The sequence below is a fragment of the Schistocerca nitens genome, chromosome 8 (genome assembly GCF_023898315.1).
Source record: "Schistocerca nitens isolate TAMUIC-IGC-003100 chromosome 8, iqSchNite1.1, whole genome shotgun sequence".
NCBI lineage: Eukaryota > Metazoa > Arthropoda > Insecta > Orthoptera > Acrididae > Schistocerca > Schistocerca nitens.
In genome coordinates this window covers 416,625,852-416,648,299 of record NC_064621.1, presented here as the reverse complement: position 1 = coordinate 416,648,299, position 22,448 = coordinate 416,625,852, and the positions used below count along the sequence as shown (strand labels likewise).

The following is a 22,448-nucleotide window of genomic DNA, read 5'->3' as shown; positions in this document are numbered from 1 at the left end:
CTGCTCTGTCCTGCTAGCCCAGGGATTTCAGCCATATTTTACTCAACGTAAGCCATAATGTAAAGTTTATGCACTAGTTAATTATTACCAGGTCTCCAGTGGTATATCACATACAAAATAAGTACAAAATGTCCTGTTTGAAACCCTACACTGTCGGTATCAGTTTGGCGGGAACCGCGAATTGGTACCAACTGCAATCGTAAATTTTATGAAGATTTAATAATCTTGGGTTAAAGAAAGGATCGCTTGATGGGACAAAACGTGAGATGCGAAGGCATCGTCAATATGGCAATGAAAAGGAGTGTGAGGGGTAAATTGTTGAGGGAGACCAAATGATGAATACAGTAGGCAAGTTCAGATGGATGCAGTTTGCAGTAATTATGAAGAGATGAAGTGGCTTGTGCAGAATAGACTAGCCTGGAGAGCTGCATCAAAACAGTCCTCGGTTTGAAAACCACAACAACGACACCAGAGTGACACGCTGTGTTACGTTTATTAAGAAGTCTTCATACCAGTAACACAGCTGGTCTTACATTCCATACGTTCGCATTTATTTCAGTAGATGGTACTGCACAACTGTATCGAATGCCTTCTGGGAGCCAAGGAACGCGGCACCAACCTGGGCACTGGCATATACTGCCCTCCCGGCCACGTGGACGGACAGAGCGAGCTGCGTTTCACGCGAGCTTTGCGGAATCCATGTCGATTCCTACAGAGGAGACGATGTTATCGTGTATTATTTTAATTTATTACGATACACTGCGAATATCTAATTGTATCATTTCAATGGGTAGATTTGCATGTGTTTTATATTTTAAGCTATATTTTTGCAGATCTTTATGCTGCGCTCCCGTTTGTAGGTTACGGCCTGTTGACCAAGGAGTAATAAAAAACAAAATTCGGATAAGTGCGAGTTTGACTCACGAACCGAGGATTCCGTACAAAAACAATAATATATATATATATTCTTCATCGGTCCTAGGAATCAAGAGTTTCGACGATTATTGCCTCTTATTGATATCGATGGCAAGACATCAAAATATGTGACATAAATGACTATATTTTTTGATTGCATTGACTTAGAGACTTAGATATTTTTCACCTTAAAGGGACTGTAGACTTTAATAAATTTCATCTTGATACGTCTACCCATTCCTGAGAAAAAGGGGTCTTAACAGATGGACAGATATACAGACGGATAACAAATGACAGAAGAAATACTTTTTTCGTATGATATAATTACAAATTAATAGTCTTCGGAATTTTTCCTTCACTTGTACTGTGAAATCTTGCTTCTTACCAAATTTAACGATTCTAAGTCAACGACAAGTACCGTATAGGTTTTGACGAATGGCGGGTTTGAATGCGTGCCATCCTCGGCAGCAAACACAGGAATATTTGTTTTGTAAATAAAAAACGCCTTCTCTTGCTGCACTGTATTTTATTCTCCCAGACTCGTTTCGCCTTTTTTCACTTTAAGGCATCATCAGTGGGATCTGTAACGATACAGTTACGATACACCGTTGGTTTTTATATGTATTATTCGTAGATTAGAAAACATTTCACTTGTTGTTGTTGTTGTTGTTGTTGTGGTCTTCAGTCCTGAGACTGGTTTGATGCAGCTCTCCATGCTACTCTATCCTGTGCAAGCTTCTTCATCTCCCAGTACTTACTGCAACCTACATCCTTCTGAATCTGCTTAGTGTATTCATCTCTTGGTCTCCCTCTACGAGTTTTACCCTCCACGCTGCCCTCCAATGCCAAATTTGTGATCCCTTGATGCCTCAGAACACGTCCTAACAACCGGTCCCTTCTTCTCGTCAAGTTGTGCCACAAACTCCTCTTCTCCCCAATTCTATTCAATACCTCCTCATTAGTTATGTGATCTACCCATCTAATCTTCAGCATTCTTCTGTAGCACCACATTTCGAAAGCTTCTATTCTCTTGTTGTCCAAACTATTTATCGTCCATGTTTCACTTCCATACATGGCTACACTCCATACAAATACTTTCAGAAACCACTTCCTGACACTTAAATCTATACTTGATGTTAACAAATTTCTCTTCTTCAGAAACGCTTTCCTTGCCATTGCCAGTCTACATTTTATATCCTCTCTACTTCGACCATTATCAGTTATTTTGCTCCCCAAATAGCAAAACTCCTTTACTACTTTAAGTGTCTCATTTCCTAATCTAATTCCCTCAACATCACCCGACTTAATTCGTCTACATTCCATTATCCTCGTTTTGCTTTTGTTGATGTTCATCTTATATCCTCCCTTCAAGACACCATCCATTCCGTTCAACTGCTCTTCCAAGTCCTTTGCTGTCTCTGACAGAACTACAATGTCATCGGCGAACCTCAAAGTTTTTATTCCCTCTCCATGGATTTTAATACCTACTCCGAATTTTTCTTTTGTTTCCTTTACTGCTTGCTCAGTATACAGATTGAATAGCATCGGGGAGAGGCTACAACCCTGTCTCACTCCCTTCCCATCCACTGCTTCCCTTTCATGTCCCTCGACTCTTATAACTGCCATCTGGTTTCTGTACAAATTGTAAATAGCCTTTCGCTCCCTGTATTTTACCCCTGCCACCTTTAGAATTTGAAAGAGAGTATTCCAGTCAACATTGTCAAAAGCCTTCTCTAAGTCTACAAATGCTAGAAACGTAGGTTTGCCTTTCCTTAATCTTTCTTCTAAGATAAGTCGTAAGGTCATTATTGCCTCACGTGTTCCAGTATTTCTACGGAATCCAAACTGATCTTCCCCGAGGTCGGTTTCTACTAGTTTTTCCATTCGTCTGTAAAGAATTCGTGTTAGTATTTTGCAGCTGTGGCTTATTAAACTGATTGTTCGGTAATTCTCACATCTGTCAACACCTGCTTTCTTTGGGATTGGAATTATTATATTCTTCTTGAAGTCTGAGGATATTTCCCCTGTCTCATACATCTTGCTCACCAGATGGTAGAGTTTTGTCAGGACTGGCTCTCCCAAGGCCGTCAGTAGTTTTAATGGAATGTTATCTACTCCCGGGGCCTTGTTTCGACTCAGGTCTTTCAGTGCTCTGTCAAACTCTTCACGCAGTATCGTATCTCCCATTTCATCTTCATCTACATCCTCTTCCATTTCCATAATATTGTCCTCAAGTACATCGCCCTTGTATAGACCCTCTATATACTCCTTCCACCTTTCTGCCTTCCCTTCTTTGCTTAGAACTGGGTTGACATCTGAGCTCTTGATATTCATACAAGTGGTTCTCTTCTCTCCAAAGGTCTCTTTAATTTTCCTGTAGGCAGTATCTATCTTACCCCTAGTGAGACAAGCCTCTACATCCTTACATTTGTCCTCTAGCCATTTTGCACTTCCTGTCGATCTCATTTTTGAGACGTTTGTATTCCTTTTTGCCTGCTTCATTTACTGCATTTTTATATTTTCTCCTTTCATCAATTAAATTCAATATTTCTTCTGTTACCCAAGGATTTCTACTAGCCCTCGTCTTTTTACCTACTTGATCCTCTGCTGCCTTCACTACTTCATCCCTCAGAGCTACCCATTCTTCTTCTACTGTATTTCTTTCCCCCATTCCTGTCAATTGTTCCCTTATGCCCTCCCTGAAACTCTGTACAACCTTTGGTTCTTTCAGTTTATCCAGGTCCCATCTCCTTAAATTCCCACCTTTTTGCAGTTTCTTCAGTTTTAATCTACAGGTTATAACCAATAGATTGTGGTCAGAGTCCACATCTGCCCCTGGAAATGTCTTACAATTTAAAACCTGGTTCCTAAATCTCTGTCTTACCATTATATAATCTATCTGATACCTTTTAGTATCACCAGGGTTCTTCCATGTATACAACCTTCTATCATGATTCTTAAACCAAGTGTTAGCTATGATTAAGTTATGCTCTGTGCAAAATTCTATCAGGCGGCTTCCTCTTTCATTTCTTAGCCCCAATCCATATTCACCTACATCTACATCTACATCTACATTCATACTCCGCAAGCCACCCAACGGTGTGTGGCGGAGGGCACTTTACGTGCCACTGTCATTACCTCCCTTTCCTGTTCCAGTCGCGTATGGTTCGCGGGAAGAACGACTGTCTGAAAGCCTCCGTGCGCGCTCTAATCTCTCTAATTTTACATTCGTGATCTCCTCGGGAGGTATAAGTAGGGGGAAGCAATATACTCGATACCTCATCCAGAAACGCACCCTCTCGAAACCTGGCGAGCAAGCTACACCGCGACGCAGAGCGCCTCTCTTGCAGAGTCTGCCACTTGAGTTTATTAAACATCTCCGTAACGCTATCACGGTTACCAAATAACCCTGTGACGAAACGCGCCGCTCTTCTTTGGATCTTCTCTATCTCCTCCGTCAACCCGATCTGGTATGGATCCCACACTGATGAGCAATACTCAAGTATAGGTCGAACGAGTGTTTTGTAAGCCACCTCCTTTGTTGCTGGACTACATTTTCTAAGCACTCTCCCAATGAATCTCAACCTGGTACCCGCCTTACCAACAATTAATTTTATATGATCATTCCACTTCAAATCGTTCCGCACGCATACTCCCAGATATTTTACAGAAGTAACTGCTACCAGTGTTTGTTCCGCTATCATATAATCATACAATAAAGGATCCTTCTTTCTATGTATTCGCAATACATTACATTTGTCTATGTTAAGGGACAGTTGCCACTCCCTGCACCAACGTTTCCTTCTCTCCCTTTTCCTACACTCGAATTCCAGTCACCCATGACTATTAAATTTTCGTCTCCCTTCACTATGTGAATAATTTCTTTTATTTCATCATACATTTCTTCAATTTCTTCGTCATCTGCAGAGCTAGTTGGCATATAAACTTGTACTACTGTAGTAGGTGTGGGCTTCGTATCTATCTTGGCCACAATAATGCGTTCACTAAGCTGTTTGTAGTAGCTTACCCGCGTTCCTATTTTCCTATTCATTATTAAACCTACTCCTGCATTACCCCTATTTGACTTTGTGTTTATAACTATGCGGTCACCTGACCAGAAGTCTTGTTCCTCCCGCCACCGAACTTCACTAATTCCCACTATATCTAACTTTAACCTATCCATTTCCCTTTTCAAATTTTCTAACCTACCTGCCCGATTAAGGGATCTGACATTCCACGCTCCGATCCGTAGAACGCCAGTTTTCTTTCTCCTGATAACGACATCCTCTAGAGTAGTCCCAGCCCGGAGATCCGAATGGGGGACTATTTTACCTCCGGAATACTTTACCCAATAGGACGCCATCATCATTTAATCATACAGTAAAGCTGCATGTCCTCGGGAAAAATTACGGCCGTAATTTCCCCTTGCTTTCAGCCGTTCGCAGTACCAGCACAGCAAGGCCGTTTTGGTTAGTGTTACAAGGCCAGATCAGTCAATCATCCAGACTGTTGCCCTTGCAACTACTGAAAAGGCTGCTGCCCCTCTTCAGGAACCACACGTTTGTCTGGCCTCTCAACAGATACCCCTCCGTTGTGGTTGTACCTACGGTACGGCTATCTGTATCGCTGAGGCACGCAAGCCTCCCCACCAACGGCAAGGTCCATGGTTCATGTGGGGAAGTTTTCACTTCTCGCTTTTTATATAAGTGATTACTTAAGGTTCTTCGCGTTTTTAGATGGCACCTGCGTTTCCTCTTATCTGGTCACGTGCTGAGAGCCATATCTCTCAATTGCACTGACGTAGAAGCTTAAATGTTTTACGTCGTCAAGCGACCGTATGCCTTAGTACTTAGCATAGATTTGGACTTTATACGTCTGTCCATTCCTGAGAAAAGGACTCTTAACAGTCGGACATACAGAGAAACGAACAGACAGACAAGCAGATGCTCAAAAAGTGACCCTAAAAGGGTTCTGTTTATACCGATTGAGGTTTGAGAACCTAAAAAGAGTTCTGACTCGGCTGTTATGTGCTGAACGCCACTCTTAATAGCAAGCCGTCAACGTCGGTGCGTCTGCCGCACGCTGTAGCGATTGCGGCAGACACCTACACATTGATTCGATTGATCTCGCGACAGTGGCAGCTGAGATACTTCAGCGAGCCAGGTTTCACCAGTAGGAACTGGTTTACGGACAACTTATTAATAACATGGAGGGTTTGGCTATCATTCCAATGAGGTCATCGTACGGAGTGTGTAGTTGCGTAAGTGTCCGTGAAGCAGCTCCTCTTTGACAGCTGTTAGAACTCTGTTTAACCTTTTGTGAGTGGGAAGGGGGGACAAGTCTAGCCCGCAAACAAACCGTAACTCTGGTACACCCAGATCCCCAACAGTGTGTTGCTTTAAAGTACGTGTAGGTCTCTTGCCCGCACGGCCAGTCTCGTTCAAGTGATTACTTATTCAGCATCAGCTTGTCAGCAGCACTGAAATTTAAGCCAGTACCTATCTTGAACTTTCCAAACTTCGCAGAATCTTTCCTACTTTTTTTGTTCTAGTCTAGCACTCACAGAAGAAAGGGTACCTCGAAGAAATGGCTTAACCACAGCCTAGGAAATGTCTCACTCGGCAGTGGAGTGGGCGCTGAGCTAAATGACACCATTTCTTCGTAATGGGCAACTCGATCACAGTAAGTTATCTTGCATTTTGCAGTGAGCTTCGACGTGTGCACTCAAAATTCTTTTACTATTTTTGATTGGATAGAGATTGACTATCATTCCAAGGGGACACTTGTCGTGTATCTGGTTGTTAGACTCAGTTTATCCCTTTCTTGGATGAGATTTTGCTCCTTCGTTCTAGTATGTGCAGTTTCCTTTGGTGTTTATAAACAAGAATATTTCGTTTTTTATTTTTTTATCGTTATAGTCACACCTTTTCCGTCGATTCATTTGAGGTAATCATAACATAGTACCCATCTTACTGAAAACATTTCTGCAAGTTCTTCTACTTCACAATAAAATTCTTCTGTGCATTATTTTATGTACGCCATTTTTGTAATTAGATTCCAATAGTCCTGTAACAATTTTGCACCCTTCCTTCTAGAGCTCTCCAAGAACCTCTCATCGCATTTCAGGAACAGACTTACTGCTCCATGCAAAACTACTGATTCCAAACATTTATGGAAGACGAGGTAGCAAAGACAGGTCATCCCAAATACATCCAAACGAGTAAATGCACCGACGTGACAAAAGTCAAGTGGTACCACCTAATAACGTGTCGAGTCTCCAATTTCCCAGCGTAGTGCAGTAGTTCGACGTCGCATGGACTCACCAAGTCGTTGGAAGTCCCCTGCAGCAATAGTGAGCCGGGCTGCTTCTGCAACCGTCCATAACTGTGAAAACGTTGCCAATGCAAGATTTTGTCCATGAACTGACCTCTCGATTATGTCCCATAAATGATCGATGGGACTGATGACGGGCGATCTGAGTGGACAAATCATTCGCTTGAATTGTCCAAAATGTTCTCCCGACAGATACGTCCGTCGTACGTCACACGTTGATTTCTGCGGTTAATTCACGCAGTGCTGCTTGCACTTAGCCCCGATAACTCTACGCAAACGCCCCTGTTCTCGGTTCTTAAGTGGAGGCCGTCGGCCACTGTGTCGTCAGTGGTGAGAGGTAATGCCTGAAACTTGGTATTTTCGGTACACTGTGGATCTCGGAATATTGAATACCCTACCTATTTCCGAAATGAAACCTCCCTCGTCTAGTTCCAACTGCCATTTCACGTTCATAGTCTTTTAATTCCCGTCGTGGGGCCACAATCACGTCGGAAAATTTTTCACATGAATCATCTGAGTACAAATAACAGCTCCCCCAGTACACTGCCCTTTTATACCTGGTGTATGCGATATTACTGTTATCTGTATATGTGCGTATCGATATCCCATGACTTTTGTCGCCCCACTGTATGTCGAGTGCTTTCTTCCCTAAGTGGCCAGTGTGATGAATTTCGTGAGATACGCAAGGAATCTGTAATGTTTGTAGCTGCCGAATTATGGTAGTGACTGTTTCATTTAAATGTAACGAAATACTTTTTTGTGGTATTGGGAAGAACCTCGGAAGAGCACTTCGCGACATAGCATGCAGGAGACTTAATTACATAGAACAGGTATTAGCTCCCCAAACCACCGTCCCGCCTTCAGAAGATGAAGTCCTGTGAACATCTGCCCTGTTGTACCAATCGTAAGCAAACACGTAACTCACAGATCGTGTGTTCACTTGTGTACTGAAGCTCATTAGTCTGCACTTTTCCTTCTGCAGCAATTAGACAATTTGCTCATGAACCTTTTCAAACTTCTGTATTGTATACCGCAGCCGAGAAAGTGGATATGGTTTTCGTTTATGGTCAGTGTTAACAAACTGTTTGAGTAGTTTCACAGTTACATGCTGAATGGAAACCTGATAGTGCAAAACACTCAGGATATGTCGTTGCAAACATTGTAAAACAATTGAAATAAACTGGAAATTGGAGAAATAAAGGACGTCAACAATAAAATGTAGCAGTTGATGAGAAAAACGCACCTAACATTTTAGCAGCGGTAAAATGCAAGCCACAAGTCACTACGAGACAACTGAATAATATGCGAGTAAGATCTGCCAAGACGTTCTCTGCCAATACTACATCCCAACGCATTTAATGCAATCAGCATTTCGCTCCACCAACAGCTTCATGGCAACGAATTTCAAATTGGACTATCGCTTTCCGAAAGGATAAGTGATGAGGTTTTTTATGTAAGATATCGTTTATGGCTGAAATGTGGTTTATAAGCTATGAGCAAATCACTCTTGGCCATAGGCATTACTAGTAAGTTGAAAGTTGTCGAAAGAACCTGTAACTTATCTGTTACATTTGCCAGCTTCCAACTATGCAGACTGGGAATCAACAACGGGCTAAGCGCCAAAACAATTTTTTTTTAGTTACACCACCTGAAAAGGGGGTTAAGAGCTACGATCATTTATAGCAGAGCAAGTAAGGCCCGAAGATGGTATGAGCACTTTGTGTCGGTCCACTGGTGGGGCTAAAGCGAGTTAAGTGCCACAAAGCTTTGTAATTGTTTCCGAGCATTGTCTGCAACAATACTGCGCAGTCACAATCTGTTTTCTTGTTCTGTTTGTTAACTTCATGGACGTACATTGTAAATACGATGGATTTACACAGTGACACAAGCAGAAACATAAAGAAGAGAGAATCAGTTCGCGATGAAAGAAAGGCAAGTATGATGAGATAAACCATAAATGTTTGGTCTCTGGCTTTCCATTTATGTCGTGTGACGGATTTTCCTCAGATTGAAAAATGCAGGAGGCTGTAAGAATGTAAAATACCTAAGAAACTTGTAAAACTTATGGAGAATGTGAAACCTAACAATCGATTTGTGAGTTAAATAATGAAAACAGCACCATTTATTTATTTCTTGATGCTTGTATGTTTTTTAAACAAACAGGGTAAGTGATGGTTTGCATGTGTGTGATATTCTGTATAACGGAGGAGGCACAATTCCTGTAAGTAGGCAAACAAAAATACCATTTCTAACATTAGCGTTAAAAACACTCAAAGATTTATTTTATCCGATTTTCCGATTGCAGTCTAACTTCAAAAAGACGCAAGGGAGGCAGAAAATCACACATGCAAACATCAACAGACATATTCATGTAAACAGATGCACAAATGCACTTGAAAATGAGAATAAATTCACGATGCGCCTTGTGCTAAGTATAAAAAATAAGTAATTGGTGCAGTTTTGATTATTTAAATCATGAATGACACAGTTGTAGGCTATCCTGAATCATCTGATGCGATGAACGAAATGAAATCCATTTGTGGCCACTTTGCTACAGCATGAGGACTATTTTACTTTAAAAAAGCAGTCGATACACGTGTAAACACAACGAAAATAAATATTTCCAAATTTATTTGAATTCAAGTGAAAAGAATTTCTCGTGAAGTCGTCAAGACGAGAACAATGTTTAACGAACTTTAAGACTGGATCGCCTAAAAGGTTTAGAGGAAAGAGTTACCACTGACATAATTAAGAACTTTGTTTTACGATCACAAAAATGTAAAGACGACTTATTAGCTGGAAAGTAAAGGGATCTGCAACAGATGATACCATATGTGAAAGTAGCTAACAGAATATTTTTAGAACATTTTGTCAGTTAAAACTGCTTTGCGCTCAATAAATTGAAAAGAGGTTCAGTAATAATTTAACCACAGGTTTTTCTAGCTGTAAAATGTATCTTTAAAATGTTGTTATTAAAAAACTGATAAATGCTTGAGATTTCTTTCATTGTTCTACGTTTTTCAGAATAAAATGTTTATTTTCATTAAACAAATTGTCATAGTTGTGTGATTCCTACTGTAGACAATAAATAAAAATTATTGCTCATGTTTTTTCATTAGAGCATTATTGTCACAACAAAAATAACTGAATAACTCGGAATTAGTGTCTGGGCAATTAGCTTGTTATTGATTCTCACTCTTCATATTACATTTGTTTCGTGCCTACTGCTCGCAAGCAATCTTTGCTGTCATACCCACATCAACAGTTCGACTTCTATAAATTCCCTGCTGCATCTGCTACGCTACTTCCTCTGCCTATGATCTTTGTAACGAGAACATCATCGGCCAATGAGAAGGGAGGGCACTGAGACACTCCATATGGCTTGTGAGTTCTGAATGGGAACAGAGCGTTCTTCTTTATGTCTGTTAGATTCGAGACTGTTGTTGAGAGAATATATGGTTTTCTTTGTGTGTGATATGACGTGTTAATGAACGCAGTTGCATTGAGGAGAAAGAGCTATCTATGAAAGCAGCTACAGGTTTGTATTTGTGAAGTTATAAACACAATTATATACAGTTTTTTTCCACGCGTCTACTCTGGAACACAAGGTAATATCTTTCCACAAATACACCCTTGACGAGCCACACTGGGGTAATGAGCTTTCTTAGGCACTGTTCTTGAATGACTAGCAGAGTGATGTTTGCGGTTTCGATTAATGTGGGGGAGATTCCGTTTTGTTCACATACCGTATTTGATTCGTGACCGAGTTTAGTAAGCTGGTATTTCATTCACCAAAGTGTTTTTCCATCTTTATATTATGGAGCAAGACTTTGTACGACCTTGCCGAGGGCACAACATGAGACATGCAACATTAAACTTATTGTTCTATGTAACGCCTTTGTATTCTTGGGATTCAGTAATAACGTAATAACTCTTTCTTCACGTTTCATACCATCATCAGTTTAATTAATTAGCACACATTTACGTAATAGGGGCCCTGAAAAAACACGAGGCACTGTACCAATATCTTGTGCAGAAGTAATGAAAGAAATGATTTGATACCTTCAATTCAATTAATAGTTCAGTGAGAACCGCTTATGCACTCACTTGACTTATTCAGATAGTAAAGAATTCTTACGCTTTAATACGTAAAATAATGAAACAAATAATGTCAGAAATTTGGATTTATGTCGCCACTGGTTGCAGTGCACTTTGTTCAAATCGTACGAAGAGCAGTAAATAAGTGAAATACCTGTTTTCTAGACAATACGTATTTCCTTTGATCGAGGTATAATCTATCGCGTGATGCGCCACTTAAATAGGAATTAACTGTCCCAGAGGCTTTATGTTATTGATGTTGTTGTGGCCGCCAGACCGAAGACAGGTTTAATGCAACTCTCCATGCTAGTCTATCCTCTGCAATTCTCTTCATCTCCGAATAACTACTGCAACCTACGCCGATTTGAGCGTGCTTAATGTGTTCAGCCCTTCGTCTTACTCTACAATTTTTATCCCAAACACTATTTTTAATTCGAAATCGATAATTCCCAGATACCTGAGAATGTGTACTATCGACAGATCCCATCCTTCAGTAAAGTGGTGCCTTAAATTTCTTTCCTCCCCAGTTATATTCAGTAACTCCTCGTTAGTTATTCGATGTACCCATCTACCCTTCAGCACTCCTCTATGGCCCCACACTTCAATAAAAGGCGACACTCCATACAAACAACTTCAGAAAAGGCTTAATAACACTTATATCTATATTCGAAGTTTACAAATTCTCCTTCTTCGGAAATGCTTTTTTGCTGTAGGCAGTCTGCATTTTATATCCCGTCTACTTCGTCCATCAACAGTTATTTTGCTGCCCAAATAGCAAAACTCATCTACAGTATTACTTTTGGGTCTCATTTTCTGATCTGATCCCCTCAGCATTGACTAGTGTAATTCGACTAAATTCCATTACTGTAGATTCCCTTTTGTCGAACCAAATCTCTTTTCACGACTCTATCAGTTTAGTTCAATTGCTCTTCCAATTTCTTTGCTGCTTCCGACAGAATTACAATGTCATCAATAGAAACGAAAAATTTTATTTGTTCTGCGTGAGCTTTAATTCCTTCTCCAAATATTTCCTTCGTTCTCTTGACAGCTTGCTCAATGTACAGACTGAATAACATCTGGGGTAGGCTACGATTCTGCCTCACTTCTTCTCAACCACAGCTTCCCTTCCATGCCCCCTCGATTCTTATAACTACCGCTTGGTTTCAATGCAAGTTGTATATATCCTTTCCCTCCCTCTTTCTGTTACAGAGCCAAAATACAACATAATTCCATAAAATTTCTATTGATATATTTATGTCAGATGTTAAAAAGGTTACGAAAGGACATGCTTCGTTTTGTACACAGTTGTAACTATTCGCCTAGTAAAATCAGATCTCTAATGTCGTTAATGTGTCCAAAGATATTTTAGATGAAAATATTAAGCATCGTACCTTGCAAATTGAGGTGCATGTTCAAAACTGAATTGACACTAAGAAGATTCAGCACCAGTTTCAGTGAATGGTTGGTAATTCATTAAGCAAACAGCTAGTTATGAGTCGTCATCATAAATCATTACTTTTAATAAAGTTACGCTAACGCAGAAATTACGGGAGACAATTGTGAGCATCACTGTGTTAATTTGCATCAGTACCATTTACACTTTTTTGATACAACAAGAACAATCAGACAACATAAACAATCAGTTATTGAAATGCTTGAAATGAGTTTTAATTAGTGAGATTATTGTGAAAAACGCTATAAGTGTTCTGTTGCACGTACCCTTGTCACCCAGTCCATTCCAACCAGCGCCAGTATTAGAATAGCAACAAGTGTTATGATGCCAACGATCCTTATATCATTGATGTCACCGTCAACAATGGTGAGTGAATAACCTCTTAGCAGGTCCTGCAGTGACTCGCAGAAACCAACAATATACATCGATACAGCTATAGCATTGGCTAGGGTGAACATCAGACCGATAGCGCCGCCAAATTCAGGACCAAGAGATCGAGATATCATGTAATAAATACCGCCTGAAACATCAAAAATTTACATAAGGTTAAAGATATCATAGAGATGTCACTGTAGTGGATGAAAATCATAACGACAAAAAACAGTTTTCATGGTCACAGATCTTAACTTTACAGCACCTAATGCTGTAGAGAATTACTAATCGCTGAGACTATTTCTAAATTTACTAACGAATTAAACATGCAGCATGCAATCTGCAAGTGTGACAGTTTTACCATGGTAGTCCTATCCCTGCATATTCATTCACTGATTGGTACTGTTCCATAAAATCCATCAGGGAGATGTGAAACGAATCACGATATAGTTTGGCAAATGATAAACAGTATCTGATCTGTACTCTGTATTAACTATGAATTGTCACCATATAGATCAATAATATTTGCACTTGCGTTAGAAATGGTAATTTTGTCAATTAGCACGAAAGCCAATTACTGAAGAGGCCCAAAGTAATTTTAGATATAGTGCAGTACAGGATAGATTGCACGCCCGTTATGTTTTTAATGGGATATTTTCTGACATTTTAACTGAGCGCCACTACTACCTGTAGCTGTACTCACGGGTTGGTCTAAACATTGGAATTCCGTTGGCTGCTCTATTGTTTCCCCTGATCGTGTCCTCAAGATTCGGTTTCCTCCAGACTTCACTGCCTTCGATTTCAAATTATACGCGATCTTGAGGGTGCTGGTGGAGATGCGATGTGCCGTGCGTGTTAATATTCCTCGTCTGTTCCGACTCCCTGAGTGCCCTTCACTCTCTGCAACAACTTGTACCGAGCAGATATAGTAGTCCAGGATATTCCAGGACACCCTTCTCCACTTACAAAGTATGGGGTTGGAGGTGTCTTTCTGCTGAACGCCACGGCACATGGGTACTGCAGGCAACGAAATGACAGACAAGCAGCCAAGGAGGCATCTCGCAGTCCTCAGTTCCTTTAGTGTGCTATCCCTCTATAAGCTATCACCTCGCTGCTGCGGTACAGAATCATGCATCAGTGGGAAGAGGAGTGGCTGTAAGTAGTAGATAGCAAACTACTCTGATAAAGTCTACAATTCGGCCACAACGTATCTGCGTCCAGTCACGCAGACAGGATGAAGTTCTTCTCAATCGTCTTCGCATATGAGACAGCCCTCTGACGCATGGCTTCTTGTTCTGGCGAGAGAACACTCCAATGTGTGGTGCTTGTGGCGTGCAGATCACAGTGCGCTATATGTTGGCAGGCTGTTTTCGTATTCAGACAAAAGGTCAGTGGCCCAATTGTCAACCCATTTACCCTCTATTGTAAATGACAATGACACGAATGTGGTATGTCTTTTTAAGTAATACGTGTTTTCAAGGTGGCTGGCTCATCTCTTCTTTTTTTGGAAGTCATCAGCCAGCTCCATACTCTTGCGAATATATTTTAGTTTTCCTCTTTTCTTTCTTGTGCTTTAGCTGACAGTTTTAGGACAGCTCACCGTTTTAACGCTATCGTACATGTTCTGATCTAGTGAGATTGTACAGGCGATCATGGGTGAGACTGGGAGAGAGTAAGTGCGATTTTATCTCTCACTGCTTCTTACTTCTTTTATCGCATTTTCTACTTTTTACCCACATTCGTTTCTACTAATCTTCGTATGGGAACTCGTAACCTTCTCGCTGAGCACTCCTGAATCACCAACACATACACTCACTTTCACACACACAGCTGCTCGTCTGAAAGCCAAATGTTTTTTCTTTACTTGTATCAGCTGCTGTTATATTTACTATTGGTGGCTGCATAGTTTCATTGGTGGTGTCTTTCAAAGAAAGTAGTTACCTACAAATGTACTAACAGAATTATGTTAAAACCACGCCACTCTGTTCATAAGCGATTACTGTTGACAACACAGTGGCGTTCGTTTCGCGACGGTTACAAGTACGAGCCGCAATTTGACAACGGCAAAATAGTAGCCTACCAAGACTGTGGTTTATTGTCCCACGATATTATTGTCTGTGTTGGTCCTCACGTTCGGATATCGCATGAATATTGAATCGTGTGGGTCAGGAGGCTCATATTCAGTACCATGCAAGATCTCAACGGCCCCCGCTGCTAGCGACCGAGACGATAGACATGTTGTTCGCTTGGCCGTGCATGGTAGTTGAGCCTTCAGTACCGGTAACGGCACACTTGTTTGCAGCAAGCCCAGTTCCCACGCGGACAGTGCGACGACATCTGGAGCACCATGGAGTGTCAACAAGACGACCGTTGATGCTGTTTCCCTTGACGAGGCAGCCGATAGAACCGCAACGACAACGCACCCGTGTGTGGAGCCTCTGAGAATACCGAATGTGACGAGACTGCATTCGTACTCTTCGAATATCGGTTCTCTACATTTAGCTAATTTAGTTACTAGAACACTTTTATTCTACTTTTGAGGGGCTACAGCGAAGTTTCCGAAGTTCTAGTCAAGTCGGCGTAAGGAAGTACATGACAGCTGGTAGCGCTGTTCGAACGCGAAGCGCAAACGACTGCAGCCTTTCAGTGCTCTTCTACATCTACATACATACTCCGAAAGCCACGGCATGGTACGTGGCGGAGGCTACCTTGTACGACCAATAGTCATTTTCTTTCTCGTTCCATTCACAAATACAGCGAGAGAAAAACGACTGCCTATATGCCTCAGTACGAGCCCCAATCAGTCTAATCTTAACTTCGTGGTCCAACGTACAGTTGGCGACAGTAGAATTACTCAGCAGTCAGTTTCAAATGGTGTTTCTCTTAATTTTCTCAATAATATTCCTCGAAAGAAGAGCCGCCTTCCCTCCGAGGGTCCCCATTTGACTTCCTGCATCTCGGTAATAGTTGGTGTTGATCGAACCTACCGGTAACAAATCTAGCAGCCCTCCTCTGAATTGCTTCGGCGTCTTCCTTTAATCCGATCTAGCGGCGATCCCAAACACTCCAGCAGTTCTCAAGAACTGGTCTCGCTACTGTTCTACATGCGGTCTTCTTTATAAGTGAAACACACTTTTCTAAAAGTCTCCCACTAAACCAAAGTCGATCATTCACCTTTCCTACTACCGACCACACGTGCTCGTTCCATTTTATATCGCTTTGCAACATTACGCTTATAAAGTTTAACGACGTGACTGTGTCAAGCGTACTCCTAATTACATTTTTGCTACCCATCCGCTTCAAAATACATTTTTCTACATTTAGAGCAAGCTGCCATTCACCACACCAACTAGAAATGTTGTCTAAGTCATCTTGTATCCCCCTACAGTCACTCAGCGACGACGTCTTTCCGTACACCGTAGTGTTACCAGCAAACAGCCGCAGATTACTGCTACTCCTGTGCGTCAGATCATTTATGTGTATAGGGAATAATGGCGGTCCTATCACACTGCCCTGCAGCATTGCTGACGATATCCTTCTTTCTGGTGAACACCCGCCGGCCAGGACAACGTAGTGGGCTCTATGACTTAAAACGTCTTCGAACAACTCACATACCACACATTCTCAAAGGAGAGAAGTCTTCCGAAGTAAGAGTGATTTCTGGTGTGCCCCAGGGGAGTGTCGTAGGATCGTTGCTATTCACAGTATATATAAATGACCTCGTGGATAACATCGGAAGTTCACTGAGGCTTTTTGCGGATGGTGCTGTAGTATGTCGAGAGGTTGTAACAATGGAAAATTGTACTGAAATGCAGGAGGATAGGCAACGAATTGACGCATGGTGCAGGGAATCGCAACTGAATCTCAATGTAGACAAGTGTAATGTACTGCGAATACATAGAAAGAAAGATCTTTTATCATTTAGCTACAATATAGCAGGGCAGCAACTGGAAGCAGTTAATTCGATAAATTATCTGGGAGTAGGCATTAGGAGTGATTTAAAATGGAATGACCGTATAAAATTAATCGTCGGTAAAGCAGATGCCAGACTAAGATTCATTGGAAGAATCCTAAGGAAATGCAATCCGAAAACAAAGGGAGTAAGTTACAGTACACTTGTTCGCCCACTGCTTGAATACTGCTCACCGGTGTGGGATCTGTACCAGATAGGGTGGATAGATGAGATAGAGAAGATCCAACAGTGAGCAGCGTTCTTCGTTACAGGATCATTTAGTAATCACGAAAGCGTTACGGAGGTGGTAGATAAACTCCAGTGGAAGACACTGCACGAGAGACGCTCAGTAGCTCGGTACGGGTTTTTGTTGAAGTTTCGAGAACATATCTTCACCGAGGAGTCAAGCAGTATATTGCTCCCTCCTACGTATATATCGCGAAGAGACCATGAGGATAAAATCAGAGGGATTAGACCCCACACAGAGGCATACCGACAATCTTTCGTTCCACGAACAATACGAGACTGGAATAGAAGGGAGAACCGATAGAGGTACTTAATCTACCCTCCGCCACACACCGTCAGGTGGCTTGCGGATTATGGATGTAGATATAGATCTATCGCACATGCCCGCACCTTCGTTAACAGTCTGCAGTGGGGCACTGTGTCAAGTGCTTCTCGGATATCTAGGAATATGGAATCCTTTGCCCTTCATCCACGGTTCCCAGTATATCATGTGAGAAAACCGGTAATCTGAATTTCGCACGAACGATGCTTTCTAAAACACTGCTGTTTCGTGGACATAAGCTATTCTTCTCAAGGAAATGTATTCTATTCAAACTGAGAATATGCTCAAGAATTCTGCAATAAACCAATGTTAAGGATATTCGTCTGTAATTTGGCGGGTCTGTTTCTTTTCCTTTCTTATAAACAGGAGTCTCCTAGGCTACTTTCCAGTCGCTTGGGAATTTGCACTGGGCGAGATATTCAAGATAAATGCAAGCTTAGTAAGCGACCAATGCCTTAGAGGACTTTTCGTAAAGCCGAACTGGAATTCTGCCCGGACATGACGACTTATTTGTGTTCAACTCTTTCAGTTGCTTCTCTACGTCAGACATGGTCGAACGACGATAGGTTTCCACGATCCTCCTGCGTGAACGATTTCTTAAATGCGAAATTTAAAACTTCAGCTTTTCATTTGCTTTCTTGTGTCGCCACGCCAGTGTGGGCAAAGTGTGCCTGGATAGAAGTCTTCGACCCATTTCGTCTTCTATACAACTACGGCAACACGGCCGCCTCACAGTAGCGAGTACAGAGAATGGAAACTCGTCTGCAATCCATTTAGTGCGCACGCGCGAAGTCTGGCATACTTAAACAGAGTAAACATCTGTGTCTGAAGCCAAAGGCGAACAGGTACCTTTTGTTTATTTTTTAAAGTTGTGTATTGGAGCTGCTGGGCTTACCTACAGGTAAATTGTTGTTTGATGTGCTGTTGAAGTTAGAAATATATTATGAGCAGTTGTAACAAAAAAGACCAAACAGGAAAGCAAAGAGTGGTTTCCACAAAAGGCTGATAGCAATACATGAGTAAAATATGTTTTCTGTTCTTCTTGCTGTAAACAATAAAGGCTAATTAAACTGTAAAAAAATACTGTATGTAAATGAAGTAAAGCTAAATCAGCTCCTCGAGTTACTTTTTCTGTAGAGGTTTTCCTTTGCATTCAAAAAAATTAAAAACAGCTTGTTCCGCATTTGCGCGCTTTCTTCACTACTGTACGTAACACCTCTTATTTCATTCCGAGGAAAGTGATTGTCACACAGAATTGATTTATTTCATCTCTTAGGTCACACTTTCTTTGTGACACTTGGCAATCGTCATTTATTAAACGAATGCGATTCATATTACGTAATACATTGAAGCGCCAAAGGAACTGTTATAGGCTTGCGTATTCAAATACAGAGATATGTAAACAGGCAGAATACGGCACTGCGGTACGCAACGCCTATATAAGACAACAAGTGCATTGTGCAGTTGTTAGATCGATTACTGCTGCTACAATGGCAGGTTATCAAGATTTAAGTGAGTCTGAACATCGTGTTATAGTCGTCGCACAAGAGATGGGGCACAGCATCTCCGAGGTAGCGGTGAAGAGGGGATTTCACGAGTGCACCGTGAATATCAGCAGTCCAGTGAAACATCAAATCTCCCCCGTCGCTACGGCCGGAAAAAGATCCTGCAAGAACGGGACCAACGACGACTGAAGAGAATCGTCAACATGACGGAAGTGCAACCCTTCTGCAAATTGCTGCATATTTCAATGCTGGGCCATCAACAAGTGTCAGCTTGCGAACTATTCAGAGAAACATCATCGATTGTGCTTTCGGAGCCGAAGGCCCACTCGTATACCCTTGATGACTGCACGACACGAAGCTTTACGCCAAGCCTGGGCCCGTCAACACCCACCTTGGATTGCTGATGACTGGGAACATGTTGCCTGGTCGGAGGAGTCTCGTTTCAAATTGTACTTAGCGGATGGACGTGTACAGGTATGGAGACAACCTCATGAATCCATGGATCCTGCATGTCAGCAGGGGACTGTTCAAGCTGATGGAGGCTGTGTAATGGCGTGGGGCGTGTGCAGTTGGAGTGACTCTGACAGGTGACACGTACGTAAGCATCCCGTCTGATCACCTGCATCCATACATGTCAATTATGGATTTCGACGGGCTTGGGCAATTCCAGCAGGACAATGCGACATCCCACAAGTCCATAATTGCTACTGAGTGGCTTCAGGAACACTCTTCTGAATTTAAACATTTCCGCTGGCTGCCAAACTCCCCAGACATGAGCATATCTGCGACCCATTGCAACGTGCTGTTCAGAAGAGATCTCCAACCCCTCGTACTCTTACGGATTTATGGGCAGTCCTGCAGGATTCATGGTGTGTCAGTTCCCTCCAGCACTACTTCAGACAATAGGCAAGTCCATGCCACGTCGTGTTGCGGCATTTCTGCGTGCTCGGGGGGGGGGGGGGGGGGGGGGGCGCTACACGATATTAGGCAGGTGTACCAGTTTCTTTGGCTCTTCAGTGTATGTTTGAGTGAACTTACAGGTCTGGCCATAATTGAAAACATTTGAATAAATTAAATTTTAATGCAAGTGTATTTTTTTCGATACTGGTCATAGTTTCCGTGATACTTAATTTCCAAGTACTCTGAAGCATAAAATTGGAAAAGTTTGCAGAGATAAATGTCGTTGTGTTCGGTTTACATTTGCTTCGTTTTAGATTATACTTTTCTATGTACTAAATGTAGCTAAAACACATCGAAATTGTTTTTATAGTTGGAAAGAAAAAGACATCTCACTACAGTATGATGAAAACATAAGTTAAAGTATTTTATTTGAACATTCTACCTGATGGCGTCACGTGCAAGTAGCCAGCAGCTCAGTCGGGAACAGTTCGTGCAAATAGACGCACGTTTCTAAAATTAGTGATCGTGATTTCTTGTTGTACTAAGTGAAGAAGAAGACATTCCACACCGAGTTACATGATGTAATAAAACCCTAGGGTTCCAGAGGCTTTTCCAAGTCTCAAACATCTACGATGTATATTTGCAAGCTGAAGTGGCCAATGAAAATTTGTACCAAAACGAGTACTCAACCCTAGGTCCCCTGATCTCGAGGCAGATGCTCCAACCATTACACTACCCTGGCACAGTGACTCTGCACAACTGTACGGACTACACTAGCATGCCTCCCACCTCAATCCAAATCCCATACATATCTCAGCCCACATGCTGTTCCAGTTTAGGGGGAATACCATTCATCGCTTATCTGCATATATAAAATGTTACATAATGTAAAAGCTGAAACACATCTCATCTTTAGGTCAAACTTTGAGAAAAGTTTCTTCGTGACACTTATCAATCGTCATCTATTAAACAAATATAATTCATATTGCATAATGTATTAAAGTGGACTTAAAGTTCTGGACGTAATTCAGAATATTTGCATAAATTAAATTTTTGTGCAAGCTACTGTCTTCATTTAAAGTAATACCTATGTGTTACTTTCCGGTTGAAAACTTGAATGAAAATTCCAACCCTGATACAAATACCGAAACTCCTGCACGGTGACTCGTAACAGCTGTTTCTGTTGGAAGTGAAGTTGATTTATTAACTCGAAGTAGTAGAAAAGAAAAATTTTAAAAATCAAATAATTTTTCCTAAAGGAAAAGAACGATATTTACAACAAGTAGCTACATGGCAACTTAAGCTATAAGCAGTGGCAGTTCACAACTTGCGCATGTGAACAGCAATGAATCTGAAAGCTTATGTAATAAGTTTTTAATTAAATGTGTATTGTAACTTATTTCATTAGCCTTTCCTTTTGTGTAAGTTTTCACTTAGTTATATTAGTTCAATTTCGTGAGAATGTCCATCCCGTGCCTTAGTAGTAGGCAGCTATCGTTTCGCATTTACTCAGCTTCAATGTGGCTTCGAGTGCAACGTTTGACTTCATACAAATCAAAGAAGCCGCCCTCTGCTTTTCTTTCTGTGTACTCTACTCTCTATTCTGTGGATTTGCTACAGAGATGTTTAAGAAATCACGTTACTTGATTGGCTAAAGTAGATGCACGAAGCTATCGTGCCCAGCCCACTGCAAATACCAGCGATCTTCTTACGGCAACTCGAATGTAGCAGCGTTATCTCTTAACGCGTTCTGTGTCTGCTGTCACGGCTAATGTGCTACTTACTGAATACGAAAAACAATTCTTTGCAATGGCTGGTAGAAGGGTATTGTGTGCGGTTTTCTTTTTGCAGAGCGCTTCCAGCAACTTTAAGCCTGCCCCTTAATATTACCCATAAATAGTAAACGGTGTGACGGGTTCCTGAAATTTATCAGTAAACTTTTATGTACATTGAGAGCATTGGTGATGCGCGATTTTGAAGTGTTTAGTAAGGGGGAGAGTATTGTACCTAGAGGATAGCGCACCGAGGAACAAGCAATGTTTTTTGATCGGTACTGCAGTCTAGGGACTGATGTTAGAATCGCGGGAATGAATGCTCACTAGAGACCGCCGTAAGCAGTTCCCAGCACGTTTTACAGGTTTTTTTTTTTTTTTTTTTTTTTTTTTTTTTGACCTGAGGTTGGGCTTTGTGCAGCACTTGTAAGTATGTCGCGTTCTACAGAGCACGTGCAAATGAACGGAGTTCTTTTCATGTTTAACCATTTTATCTGTCTTGATAATTGAAATTTGCGTTAGTTTCGAGTAGCTTCTATTTCAAATGTAATCAACTTGTAATTGGCTTTTAATAATACTT

At 41.4% G+C, this 22,448-nt stretch overlaps 1 protein-coding gene across 1 annotated transcript in view; it reads right to left on the bottom strand.

Annotated features, from left to right (window-relative positions):
• LOC126198906 (bumetanide-sensitive sodium-(potassium)-chloride cotransporter-like) overlaps positions 1-22,448 on the bottom strand; it is a 553,300-nt gene that overhangs the window by 152,863 nt on the left and 377,989 nt on the right. The window contains exon 5 of the mRNA XM_049935533.1: positions 13,066-13,319. Coding sequence (XP_049791490.1) covers positions 13,066-13,319 — 254 coding nt within the window. The remainder of the gene's footprint in view (positions 1-13,065; positions 13,320-22,448) is intronic.